General features: G+C 32.0%; 1 protein-coding gene across 8 annotated transcripts in view; it reads left to right on the forward strand.

The window, feature by feature from the left end:
- MAST4 (microtubule associated serine/threonine kinase family member 4) overlaps positions 1-14,048 on the forward strand; it is a 786,570-nt gene that overhangs the window by 685,194 nt on the left and 87,328 nt on the right. For all 8 annotated transcript variants that reach the window (XM_031965792.1, XM_031965783.1, XM_031965810.1 and 5 more), the window contains 4 exons: positions 679-748; positions 5,528-5,606; positions 10,382-10,536; positions 13,911-13,986. In XM_031965792.1, the coding sequence (XP_031821652.1) occupies positions 679-748; positions 5,528-5,606; positions 10,382-10,536; positions 13,911-13,986 (380 nt within the window). The remainder of the gene's footprint in view (positions 1-678; positions 749-5,527; positions 5,607-10,381; positions 10,537-13,910; positions 13,987-14,048) is intronic.

Consider the following 14,048-nt stretch of genomic DNA (forward strand, 5'->3'; position numbering starts at 1 on the left):
TTTCAATCCTTTGCGCTACAGCTACCATTTTAGAACTACTGACTCAAAAGATAAATGTTTTGCTTCATTTCACATTGATAAGTGATGTCATATTGTTTCCCTTCCCAGAGGGTAGAGAAAAGGCAGGAGAGAGAGAGAATTTGGAAATCAAAACTTTTTTAAAAGAATGTTAACTTTAAAAAATATAATTGTAAATATATATTAAAAATACTCTTGTCTTTTATTCTTAGGTATTATTTTGATTTATTAAATATTTTAAGATAACACATTTGTCTCTAAAATGTATGTCCATGATTATAAAGACCTAATTTTAACAAAATAGGATCTATTCTTATCCTTCTAGATGCTTTCTTAAACTAAAAACATACCTTTGAAATATGATTTGTAAGACAAAGGGATTTTTGTGTTTATCAGTTTTCAAACCTAGGCTTTGAGGCTGATCAGTAAATATTAAGGAAAGTGAAAGAATTTGTTTATTCATATGCCTTCAGTGGAAGTCTCATTTTTGTTTTTGCTCTCATACTTGCGAATAGTGTTATGGAAAATAAATGGGATTACAGTGGAGATTCCCCCCTCCTGGTCTGGTTTCTTAAGAAGTTATGACAGAATGATACCGGAACCCTAATGTGATACAAATAAAAAGTCTTATTATATATTTCTCTCTTTTCTTCTCAACAGGAAATAGTCCTCAAGATAGCCCAAGAAATTTCTCCCCTAGTGCCTCAGCCCACTTCTCTTTTGCACGAAGGTAAGTGTGTGTCTGTCTGTCTGCATGCCTGTTTATCTGTTGGAAAACTGGATGTATGGAATGGGGAGGAAATGATACATGTGCCTTAGTGGAAATTTGACACCTAAACCCATATTAACCATTTTATGAATATTATCTTTACTCAGTCACCAAAAAGCCCCACAAATCATGTGATCTTCATATGAACTTCAGTGGTTTTAACCTTGCCAATAAGAAGTTAATTGTTTATTTTTTGCTTGGATATTGGTCATAGCAAATATATCACCAGCAAAAGAAAATAGAAAACAATTACTCACAAAACTTAATTCCATTTCATTTTCCAATTAAAAGAAAGAAAATGCTCAACATCCATATTACTTTTATTTCTATATCCAAAAATTTAACTTAAAATTAGATTTGGGAACTAAATTAGTAGAGTAATTGTTTCTTTTCTCTAAACCATACTCAAAACTCTAAAAATGTTAAATCCATGTTTAACAGAAATGAAAAAAAAAAATCATTGAACTGATAGGTTTCACTGGTGAAACGAATTGACATTTTTGTCACCTGCTTTTCATATCTTGGGAGCAGAAAGAACACAGCATATACTTGTCTTAAACTAAAATCTTCTTAGTTTTAGTTTAATGTATAGATTTTACTTTAGGAGTTTTAAAGAATTTATGTAGTGAATGAGTTAGGTGAATCGTGATTTCTTATAGAATATTCGTAGTAAAACACCTCCACTAGGAAATAAAATATATACAGGGAGGGCTTTACATGCCATAAAGATATTAATAAGCTCCATAAAAAGTGAGTCAAGTTTTTCTCTTTTCTCCAGTAGGCTCATTTTCATTTGTTCTTCAGAAAGAGACTTGTGAGATTAAGAAAAATAATTAGTACATTTTGGTGTCTTTGAAAATAAAGGTACAAACACTAGAAGTACAAATCTCATTACACCATGCAATTAAAATGATTACAAATCATATTCTTTTAATCTTGGCTGACTTATAAAAGTTAAGAGTTCCTAAGAATTAAGTGGTGATTGAAGGACAGATGAATTTGGTTTCCCTAATAAAAATAAAATAAAATAAACATAAAGAAGCCCCTGGCATGTTAATATTTGTCAAATAGACCATAAACCGTGACAGTGGATTATCACATGAGAGCTTCAGTTCAATTCTGAGTAAATTTCCAGTTGGAATTCCCTACATGCTCCTTCAAAATATATTAATTTGGGTAGGGACCTCAGTAATCATATATTTAACTCCAAACTCATGTTGGTTATATACTTATTTAACATCATGGGATCTCTGGTGCTCAGAGATGATTTTCATACAAGTAGCGTGGAAATTCCACATATGAACCCTCATTCCTTTTGTCACACATTCCTTAAATGAAGGAATGAAATAATTATTTTCTGAGCATATTTCATTTTGGCAATTAAAAAAATTAATGTGAGTAAAATATTTAGATCTGAACATCCTTTTGTTTTCGGATAAAGAAAAAAAGATTTAGTAGTAATGCTTTTGGACCTTCTATCAGTCATATACTACATGCCAGAAGATGTTATCGATATGGTACCTTATTATAATTTCACATTGACTGATTTGAAAATTAGAAAGTCACATCATGATATATGACTGCTTTCAGAAGTAGCTGTTGGTATAAAAGTATTGAATCCATTTTGTTAATGATGACGTTTTAAAATAAAATTTGTAGTGAAAAAATTGACACAGGAAATGTGACTTAAAGCAGACTTGAGTCTGTTATCCAAGATTCATGTTCCCTTCATTTCTAATTGTAGCACTGACTAGTCTGGGTGACTTGATTAGAGATACTTAACCTTTCTGTTTTTAGTTCTTTCATTTAAAAAAAAAGAGACTTTTCATAAAAAAAGATTCTTGAGTTACTTATCCAAAAAGTGGTAGAGGTTAACTAACAATTGTGAATTGTTTTCAGTTTCATTGGAAACACACAATATCATGTAAATGTTAGCTAATCATAAGGGTTTTCCTAATAATCCAGAGTTTTTACATATGTCAAGTTAAATCACAGAGTACATTTTCATAAGTAAGTTGTAAAGTCTTGAAAAGAGATATAACAGATCATGGCATTATTCACCAATCATGCATAAACCTTTCTGGAAGAGGAGTTTTAGTAGGGATAGTGAATTAGAATGTCTTCTATTTAATTTAGATACCAAAAAAGAAGTTCCAAAGTATATGTTTTTATCATGTATGCCCAGGAAATAATTGAAATTAAACAAATTCTTTTTCTTCATCAAAAGCCAAGTTAATGTTTGGAGCTTTTTCCTTTCTTTGTAATAGAAAAAAATCATCCTCTTATTTATTTTTTAATCAGCATTTAAATGCTGGTGCTAGTTATTGTAACCATTATATTTGTATCTCTTATTTCCAACAATCTTTCTTCATCTTTTTTATGTAATATACAAAAACTCTTACCTGTAAGGAAAAAGCTCTTATAGAAAAAGCAATGTGAGTTAAATTTCCTTTTTAGAATTTTAGTGATAGCAACTACAGAGAGTCGATGTTGAGTTAAACTAGTGGATACCAAATGGCCTTACTTTGTAATTATTTGTAATTTTTTTTTAAGTTTCAGTTTTTCCTAAGTATAGAAAGCCCTCTATGGTGTGTAGTTGTCATGATAATAAAAAATGCAGTGATTGGTTTTTTTTTAGACCACATTCAATTAAAGAGACCCTTAAAATTGATATAGACAGACAAGTATCAAGTTATCCTTAGTCCACAACTGTACAATGTATAATGCATGCTCTCATTTTAACATGCTTCCAGTTGTCTTTTGAGTAGTAAGCAAATGTAATTTATGCTTTAAAACTAATAAGAACACATCTCTTGAAATTGTTCATTCATCTGAAAGATGCTCATTGATACCTGAGGGAAAGGAAAGATAATGAATCATATGATCACGGAAAAAGCATTGTGAGGGAAATGGTATTCCTCACTTTTTCCAGTGAATGGTTTATGATAATTGATATTAAATGGACTGAATAATTGTTGTTAATATCCTATTTTTGATTTTGAAAATATAGGTTTTTTAGATATAAAGTATAGACATAGGTTTTTTTTTTTAAATCTTTAATAACTAAATCAAAGAAAAGTTTTCCCAGAAATTGTCTTCTCCATGTTTTTGTTTGCATATCTTTTTTGAACATATAATTTTGATAATTTGATAATATTTAGTATCTAGCTTGAAAGCTAGGTGGTTTTAAAATATTTTGGAATAAGATAACAACAATGATTTTAATTCCATTTTCTCAGTGTATTGACATATATTATTTTGCTTCTGTTCTTTAAATATTCTGTTTCAATTGTCCTCCAGTCATGGGCACAGAAATGACAGGTAAATTTTGTTTAAAACATATAGTTTGTAATGTACATCCATTTGGATTTATCCATTTTGTCTCTGTGAGCCATAGAGTTAACTACCAGTCATGCTGCCTTAGTATAGCTTGAGTTTCATTTTAGACCAGAATGTTCATTTTTCACACTAATAGTTAACTATGGCATTTTTCAAATTGAAGTCTGATCCTGTTGAAGTTATTGACTTCCCATCATTTGAACTATATGTGTAAGTGTAGACTCTAAATTTTCTTTGTGTTTACTTTTCATTTCTTTTAGTGGATTGATGCAGTCATGACTATAAATAAATTCCACTTTGAATAGTGATTCCAGTGGTTCTCTATGAAATATACTTCCTCCTTTCTTATATGTATCTCAGTCGATGTATTTTCATTTTGTTACCTAATTAAGACAATTTTTCTCTGTTTACAATAGAGACATGAATGCTTTTATTTTAATTTATATGTTCTTTAGTGTCTCCCATCCCTTTTCAGACAAGATTAGGAATCTAAGCTTTTGTTATGTTGCCTTAACTCAGACTCTTCATGATCTTCACTCTGTAGCTTAGTAGCCTCTCATTCTGTGCTTAGAATATAAAAATAAAATCACGCTTCTTTAAGACAGGGGGGAAATTTTTCCATAAAGCTTTGACACCTGTCTGTCTAACACCCAGCTACTGTGATAAGCAGGAAATCTTTGGTTGTCAGCTGTCTAGAAGGATAGCATTTTCCTCATAAACTTTTACAAAGACTACAACTTTTACCTGTTGTATGACTGGATCACATGACTGATGTTATAACTCCATGTAATGCAAATTTGTAAGGCCCGTTATTTTCTTGATACTAAAACAATTAGCCACAAAGACTTGAACCATTGGGGAAACTTCCTGTATCCATTTTTTTTTAAAAACAAAAAAATTAAACATTTAAAAAATCCAACCTACTCTTAAATTAGTGAACACAACGCTTTTTATTCAATTGAAAAGCACACAGACCAATGTAAGATGCCAGATGTATAATTTAGACCCAATATCAATTTCTCCTTCTAAAGAATGATTCTAGATAATCTGTTACCTAGTGGGGATGTTTTTCTCCATCCCTTTTCTTCTCATGAATTTGAATCTGCTAAGTTATAATTATCCCTGGTATTCATTTTGTCAAAGTATATTAGTGAGAAATCAATATTATGGATCATCTCATTCAGTTTCTACTTGTTTCAGCCTATTGATTCTGTTTAAATAAAAGTCAGCCTAGTCTATAATATTTGTTTACCTCAACCACTGGTGAGAGTTTACCCATTCTCATACACCTTATTGTGTATTGTTGTATCATTCACTTGTCTAAAAATACTTGAGTCACCCTATAATTTCTGTATGATAGTACTCTAGTGTTTACTTGCACTAAATTCCATGTCTCAATAGGACTGATGGACGCCGTTGGTCTTTGGCTTCTCTCCCTTCTTCTGGCTATGGAACAAATACACCCAGTTCCACAGTATCTGTAAGTGTTTGATTTTTTTTCCTTCTTCCTAATACCTTAGAGGTATCATGTAGCTAATTTTTTTTCTTAAGATGTTTTCAGTAGAAGGGATAGAGTAATTTGTGTATGTCTGCCACTCTGGCTAGATTTTGTATCAACTGGTAGCCAAGAAAAAGAAAACAAATATGCCTTTTTATTGTGGTCTTTTCCTTTGTGATATTTAAGAATAAGTCCCAGTAACAGTAAACTTGATTTTATAAGGTGATAGTCCTTTTAATTTTAGCCTAGGTTCCATAAAGATTTGAGGCAACAACTTCAGATTTGTAAAACTTTTAGCCATCTTTTACTTCAGTTCTATGCCATTGGTATTAACCTCTTGTTTAACTAGATAATTTCCTGGAAATTACCTGGGTCTTATCAATAAATGTTCAGCTCACTTCTTATGATTTCCTATGAATGAATTATGAAAGTATGAAGTATGAATGAAGTATAAAGTATGAATGAAAATGAAGTAAGGTTACAAAAAATGAGACAAAAACAAGAAGCTTGGGAACTATACATTTCATTCTGCAAAGTTCATCTGTGTCCTAGAGAGATTAAGAAGCCTAAACTGTGGTGTGAGCTTCTTACTCTAAGGAGGAAACTAAGAATAACTCATTAACAAAATAAAATGAGCACATAAAAAAGATCATGGTGGGAATAATGAAGATCCATTGCACAGTATTATAGAGTCATATTCCATCAAAATCATTTTGCCATAGAAAAGTCAGGCAAATATTGAAAACAATTTAATAGGACAAGTGAATTCTCTCTGAGTTTTTCTCATAAAAATGTGAAATATTTGTCACTGAAGATAAAAACTAAGCTATCTAGACATATTTGGAAGTGGTAGGCATACAATAAGGTTCAATAAGTGATTGATTTTTATCAGTTTGAAGAGTTATGCACTGTATTGGAGGATTAGTTGATGATCTTTTGGCCACTTCCAAATTTCTTTACTATGACCTCTTTCTTTTCCTTTTCTGTTGTACCATATTGTCTGCATTTTCTAATCATATCACCATAGTAAATAGTTATCCAACTATTGGTCACAGGGGCCAAACAGTTGATATAACCCAGGCATTGAGCCTATATGCAACTGACACTGATTGTATGGTATATCTGTCCTTTTTGAAATACATTTTAAACCTCCTTCCTTTCTTGTTCACTATGTTTCATGTCTGGGTATCATGTGTTAGTATCACAGAGGGATGTACCACATTTTTCCATTTGTTGCTCTGATATGACTTGGCATTGGCATCTAATTTATCATCCTTTGAAAACTATCTAGACAATTTCATTTGGTTTCCGTCAGAAACGGAATGCACTGTATAAATGCTCATATTTTTTTAAAGCATTAAAAAAACTTGAATGACAACAGTCTTTCAGCTAATAGTAAGCAATCACAAAATTTTAGTGGGGCCATTGTCATTGGAAAATGAACTATGTCATAGAAGTTGTAAACATGAAAACCTTGTGGAAATATATTTTGAATTGACCATTCTCCCAAAAAAATCTACAATTTTATTCAAGATAATATAATTTCCAGATATCGGACCTATTATATTTTACCTTATGTCTATGTTTTGGGTTTTCAGTAGATTGGAGAAGGGAAAGAGGAAAGAAGAGGATTTAAAATTACAAATAATTTTTTTTAATGATATTGCCCCCCCCAAAAAAAATGTACCTAAGCAGTATAAGCATAATAGTATAATACTCTTGGTATGAAGCAATTTTCCTTGTATAAAGATTGGAGGGAAATGGTTTGTCTTTCTCTTCCCTATCTAAGGGTAAAAATATTCTTGAAATGAACCATAGAGTTAGTAAACTGCATAGAATCCTAGCACTTTGGAGTTGTAAGGAGACTCCAGAGAACATCATTTAATCCAGTCCCTTCATTGTATAGAAGAAGAAACTAAGAAGGAAAAGTAAGGAGTTCATAGAATCATAAGTAAAGTGGGAAGCAAGTACCAAAGCCCATGTATCCTGCCTCCTGGTCCAGTGATGCTTTCATTGTGAACTGGTTTCCTATGAATACCATGTTTCTTATGACTTCACTGAACAGATAAAGCTGCAACAGTAGAATTGTTCTTGTCCAAAGGTATCTTCAGTAAATGAGTATCTCTAGTGAAACACCAGTGTTGGGTTATTAATAGCTTCTTACTAGATGAAAGAAAATTTTCTTTTTTAATAAATGTGAATTTTATTAAAGAAAAGAGTAGTATAAAATATTGATCTTAGAATTCCTGTGTGGTGGTTGTTATTTTTAGGATGTGTGTGTGTGTGTGTGTGTGTGTTGCTTCAGAATCAAATTAATATTTGCCTTTGCAATTACTTCTTGTTTAAGGACCAAGGAATCAATTTAATGTGTGCTGCTATTGTTTCTTCTTTTTCCCTAGTGAATTTATTTATTTTAAAAACATATTGCTTTATGAATCAGGTTGGGAGAGAAAAATCAGACCAAAAGAGAAAAAACATGGGAAAGATTGAAAAAAACACAGAAAAAGAAGTGAACATAGCACTGTTGATATACATTCAGTCTCTTTTTAGTTCTTTTTCTGGATGCAGATGGCACTTTCTGTCCAAAGTTCAAAAACTTTGGGATTGTTTTGAATCACTGAACTACTGAGAACCAACTCTTTCATAGTTGATCATCACACATTCTTGCTGTTATTTTGTACAATGTATTCCTGTTTCTGCTTGTTTCACTTAGCATCAGTTCATGTAAATCTTTTCACACCTTTCTAAAATTGGCTTGTTCATAATTTTTTATAAAACAATAATATTCCATTATCTTCATGAACCACAACTTGTTCAGCCATTCCCCATTTGATGGGCATCTATTCATTTTCCGATTCCTTGCATCCACAAAAAAGAGCTGCTACAAATATTTTTTTGCATATTAGGGTCCTTTTACCTCTTTTATAATTTTCTTAGGATAGAGACCTAGTAATGGCACTGCTCAATCAAAGGGTATGCTTAGTTTTATATCCCTTTGGGCATAGTTCCAAATTGCTCTTCAGAATGGTTGGATCATTTCTCAACTCCACCAACAATGTATTGGTGTCCCAATTTTCCCATATATCCCCTCCAACATTTATCATTATCTTTTCCTGTCATCTTAGCCGATCTGAGAGATTTGTGGTGGTATCTCAGAACTGTTTTAATTTGTATTTCTCTAATCAATAGTGATTTAGAGCATTTTTTCATATAACTATAAATGGCTTTAATTTCATAATCTGAAAATTGTCTGTTTATATCCTTTGACTGTTTATCAGTTGGGGAATGACTTGAATTCTTCTAAATTTGACACAATTCTTTATATATTTTAGAAATGAGACCTTTATCAGAAATACTGTTTGTAAAGATTTTTTTTTCCAAGCTTTGTGCTTCCCTTTTAAGCTTCTTTCTATTGGTTTTGTTTGTGCAAAAACCTTTTAAATTTAATGTAACTAAAGTTGCCCATTTTGTATTTCAAAATGTTCTGTAGTTCTTTTTTGGCTATAAATTCTTCCTTTCTCCAGAGATTTGATAGGTAAATTATCCCTTGTTCTTCTAATTTGTTTATGGTATCATTTTTTGTGCCCAAATCATGTATCCATTTTGACCTTATTTTTACATGGGGTGTGAGACGTAGGTCTATGCTGAGTTTCTCACATATTATTTTTCAGTTTCCCCGGCAATTTTTGTCAGATAGTGAGTTCTTATTCCAGAATCTGGAATTTGAGGATTTATCCAATACTAGATTGCTATAGGCCTTGATTATTGTGTCATGTGTATCTAATATATTATACTAATTCATCACTATTTCTTAGCCAGTACCAAATGATTTTGATTTGCATTATAATATAGTTTTAGGTTTGTACTGCTAAGCTACCGTCTTTTATTTTGTTTCATTAATTCCCCTGATATTCTTGAACTTTAGTTCTTCCACATGAATTTTGGTATTATTTTTTCTAGTTACAAAACAATTTTGTGGCGCTTTGGTATAGTACTGAACAAATAGACCAATTTAGACAGAATTGTCATTTTTATTATATTAGCTGGGCCCACCTATAAGCAATTGATATTTTCCCAATAGTTTATATCTGACTTTATTTGTATGAGAAGTGTTTTGTAATTGTGTTCATATAATTCTTGAGTTTGTCTTAGCAGGTAGACCCCCCAAGTTTTTTATTTTGTCTACAGCAATTTTAGATGGAATTTTTCTCTCTTGCTGATGGGCTTTGTCAGTATGTAATTGACTATTGTTTCACCAAAACACCAGCATCCCAATTTACCCTAGGATTTACCCAATTTACTGATACTAGAAATGTAATGTCTTATATTTCCACTCTCTTAGATCTTTACATTTCTTTAAAGATTTGGAAATGATTCGTGGTCATATTTTTACCTCTAATATAATTGTTTAAGCAACATTAGTGTGATATGTTAAGCATTGGTTTCTTATTTTTTCATTTGTTTAGAAGCTTTCTCTTTATATCTCAGTTTTTAACTTTCTGGCAAAGGAAATATATCATATTCTATTCCAAAAGACTGTTTTGTGGACTAGCAAGATGTAGAATCTTGTGAGGCATTTTGACCTTTTAAAGAATTGCTATAAAAATTCATGGAATGATTCCTGTAACCATAACTAGAAATAAAGTATGCAGTAGCCTTTTTTTATGTTGTCCATAGAGTATAGATCATCTCATGCTTGTCTAAGGAATTCTGTCTGGATGCAGAAAGATAACCTAACTTGGCTGGTCTTGTTGCAGTCATCGTGCTCCTCCCAGGAGAAGTTGCATCAGTTACCATACCAACCAACACCTGATGAATTACACTTTTTGTCAAAACATTTCTGCACTGAAAGCATCGCCACTGAGAACAGATGCAGGAACACTCCAATGCGCCCTCGTTCTCGAAGTCTCAGGTGACTTTTAGCTGATTTTTTTTTTTAAACTGGAAAATTATTATGGGTTGGCTGATTTCTTCTGGGGTAGTGGCTCTCAAAGTGTCCCTGAAGCCCTTTTAGAGATCTGTGATATCACAACTATTTTCTTAATAATAATAAGAATTATTCTAATTTGGTAAATATTGAGAGATACAATTTATATAAACAAAAATTCCTTGAGGTTAGAAATTCTCAGTTTTTTAAGTGTGTAGAAAGATCTTGAGACCAAACCTGTATTCTAGTATCTATTTTTTTATGTTTTCTTTTTTTCCCTAATTCCATTTTGCAGCTTGAGTTAGATTTCTTAATTATTATTAATGCAGTATTTGTTCACCTAAAATAATCCTATTAATCATCATTGGAAGACATTTTTTAGTCATCAGCATTTCATTACCAATTTTCATATAAGATTCAAGACCTTCCCCTAGTATCTTTAATCATCGGAATTTTCAGGACAAGATAAATACAAATAACTCACTTATGTTTTCAAGAATAGTTAAGTCTTATTCTTTTTTGGTTTTCAAGACTTCCTTGAAAACCAAGGTCAGCTAGACAAGATGATACACATCTATAATCTCTATTATTGTGGAGGCTTAGGCTGAGCTCCAGAGTAATGAGCTGCAGTAAACTAAAGTTAATTTGGTATCTGCATTAAATTCAGAATCAGGTTGCCTTAGGAGAGGCAAAACAACCTAAAATCAGAAATGCAATAAATCAAATAAATCTCATGCCAATCAAAGTGAAGTCAGGCCCTATACTTCACCCTAAGGGAAGAAAGAATGCTTTTACTTAGATACTTTAGATCTCACTGACATATTGTGGATACTCTCCATGTGCACATCTTCCCATCCTATGTAACTTGTTAGTGTTCCCCTACCAAAGAGGAATAGGAGTCTTCCTCTTGATCTCTTGACTTTGCCTAGATAAGTATGGGACACTCTGGTGGTCCTTCAACTATCTCTTACTCTTAGCACAGGAGTAGCCCATGTCTTTTCCAAGTAAAGCATCCCTCTGATTATATTCTTTATATAACAAGTTTAAATCAATAAAGGTCACATTTTATATTATACATTATTCTTTATTCAGGATTGAGCTTCTAGATCTGTGATTTCATCAGTGTGGGTCATTTCCTCTTTCAATGCCTATTTGCAACTTAATTATCTTAGAACATGAATGATTTGCTCAGGATCATGTGACAGAAGGTAAAACTGGAATTCCCATCTTTCTGAATCTGAAAAAAAAAAAAACCAACAAAATTTGTATCCACTATTACAAGGCAGGTTCTCATGGATAGAACTTTAGGTTTCCTTATTTTGGGCATTTCTATCTTCTCTCTCTAATAAGATTCCTTTGCCATGTTAAAGAATCAGCTGATTTTTTTCAATATTAGATTCCTGAATTTTTTATGGAAACTAAGTGGAATAAATAAACACATGAACAGATAAGTGAATGAATAAATGAATAGGTAAATAAATAAAATACTGAATTTTGTGGGTCTCACTGAAACATCGTTTTAGCTGAAATATTATCTGATGGCTTGAATCCAGTCTCTGGCTAATCCTAAGGTTTCAACAGCTAGAGTTACTTGAATTTAGGTTCACTTTTTGTTTTTTCATTTTCAGGTCACTTTTTTTGGCTTTAGGATTTTTTCTTTTTTAAAAATTTTGAAAAAAATAAAATTTTGTTCTTATGTAATGAATGTGATCTCATAATTAAATTAACAGTGCTACAGCATTTCTTATATAATGCAAAAGATATATTTAAAAAATCATATCTGAGATCTCAAGAAAAGCTTATTTAATAATAGCTAGCATTGTAAGGATTGAAAAATACTTCATAAACATTTCATGATATCCTTACAACAATCCTGGGAGTAGGTGTGACTTGTTTACTGATGAGGAGCCTCAAGCAAACAGTCATTAAATGACTTTGGTTGCAGGACTAGTTTAAGTGTTGATTCCATGCCCAATACTATTCATTATGGCACCTAGCTATGTCAGTGCTACCCAGGAAAAGTGTATATTCTACCAAATATTCTGTGGGCACTCTTACTTAGCCTTAGTCACTGAATAGATGCTGTCACAGGCAAACTGATAACCTGTTAAAGACCTTAGCTTAAAAAGCTCAAGATCTCCCACTGCATCTAGGGCCATCTCCAGTTGTCCTGATCTATATGTGGCCATTGGACCTAGATGACTGCAGCGGAGAAAGTATGGCAGGTGACCATAAAAGCTCACCCTCACTCAAATCCAGTCCCCTTGCATGTCATGACATCATCTCTCTGATTTCTACTTCAAGAATGAAGTACAAACAGCAGTATTCATATTATTTTTAATTTAACAAAACTTCACAGATATTAGAAAGTACATAATACATCAATTGAATAGAAAATCCATATGCCTTAAAAAAATGGTAGGAAGAAAGACGATGTAACTTATTATAGGAATAAGACTAAAAACCTCCAGAATTTCAGAACTAGAAAAGACCTCACTGGCCACCTACGTTAACCTACACCTGAAAAAAAAAAAAAAAAAAAAAACTCTCACCTCAGTGTCACCAACCAACTTCTGCTTGAAGACCTCCAATAACATTGAGCCTACTGTGTCTCCAATGTAGCTGATTCTACTTTTGGAAAATTCTAAATGTTAGGAAATTCTTCCTGATTTCAAAACTAAATGTGTTCTCTTTGCTACTTCCCTCTATTGTTCTTAACCCTGCCCCAGGGGATAAAGAAAATAAATCTAATCTCTCTTCCACATGGTAGTCCTTCAAACTCCTGAAGACAACTAGTATTTTACTCCTCCCTTACTCCCAATGGACTCCATGTTATTGTACTTTCTTTTAATATTAATGACTTATTAAATTTAATAAAATTCTTTTTAAAATTTTTATTTTTAATTTATGGAATAAAATAAGTGTTTTTATTTTTAATTCTATTTTTCATTTATGGAATTGAAAAAAAATTCATGCTAAGGTGTATTTTGTTTTGAATACCTTTTTAATTGTTTCTTCTAAGCTCCTTTCATTAGTCTTATGACAAACAATAAACCCCAATCTAAACCGATAAAATTGCTGCTCCCTGTATTGTGTACAAATGTAAAGTTCTTTTGTGGAATCCCATCTTTTCTATCTCTCATGTACCATTCAGTAGTTTCAGGCACTATTTAAAGTGTGTATTTATGCACACACACACACACACACACAAATGGACGATTCTGTAGTTTATTATATAATCTGCTTTTGTAAGAAAGGCTGCATAGTATTTTGCATGCAAACAGATTGTTTATAAATATGAAACCTCCTTTCATTACATGCTGTGACAAGTTTAAAAGGATAATGTGCTTCACTTGCAGCCCTGGACGTTCTCCTGCCTGCTGTGACCATGAAATAATTATGATGAACCATGTCTACAAAGAAAGGTTCCCAAAGGTAATGAACTGTGTTTAAAATGCACAGCAACTCTACAAACATGCAGTGTAGGTTTTAAATAT

The sequence above is a fragment of the Sarcophilus harrisii genome, chromosome 1 (genome assembly GCF_902635505.1).
Source record: "Sarcophilus harrisii chromosome 1, mSarHar1.11, whole genome shotgun sequence".
NCBI lineage: Eukaryota > Metazoa > Chordata > Mammalia > Dasyuromorphia > Dasyuridae > Sarcophilus > Sarcophilus harrisii.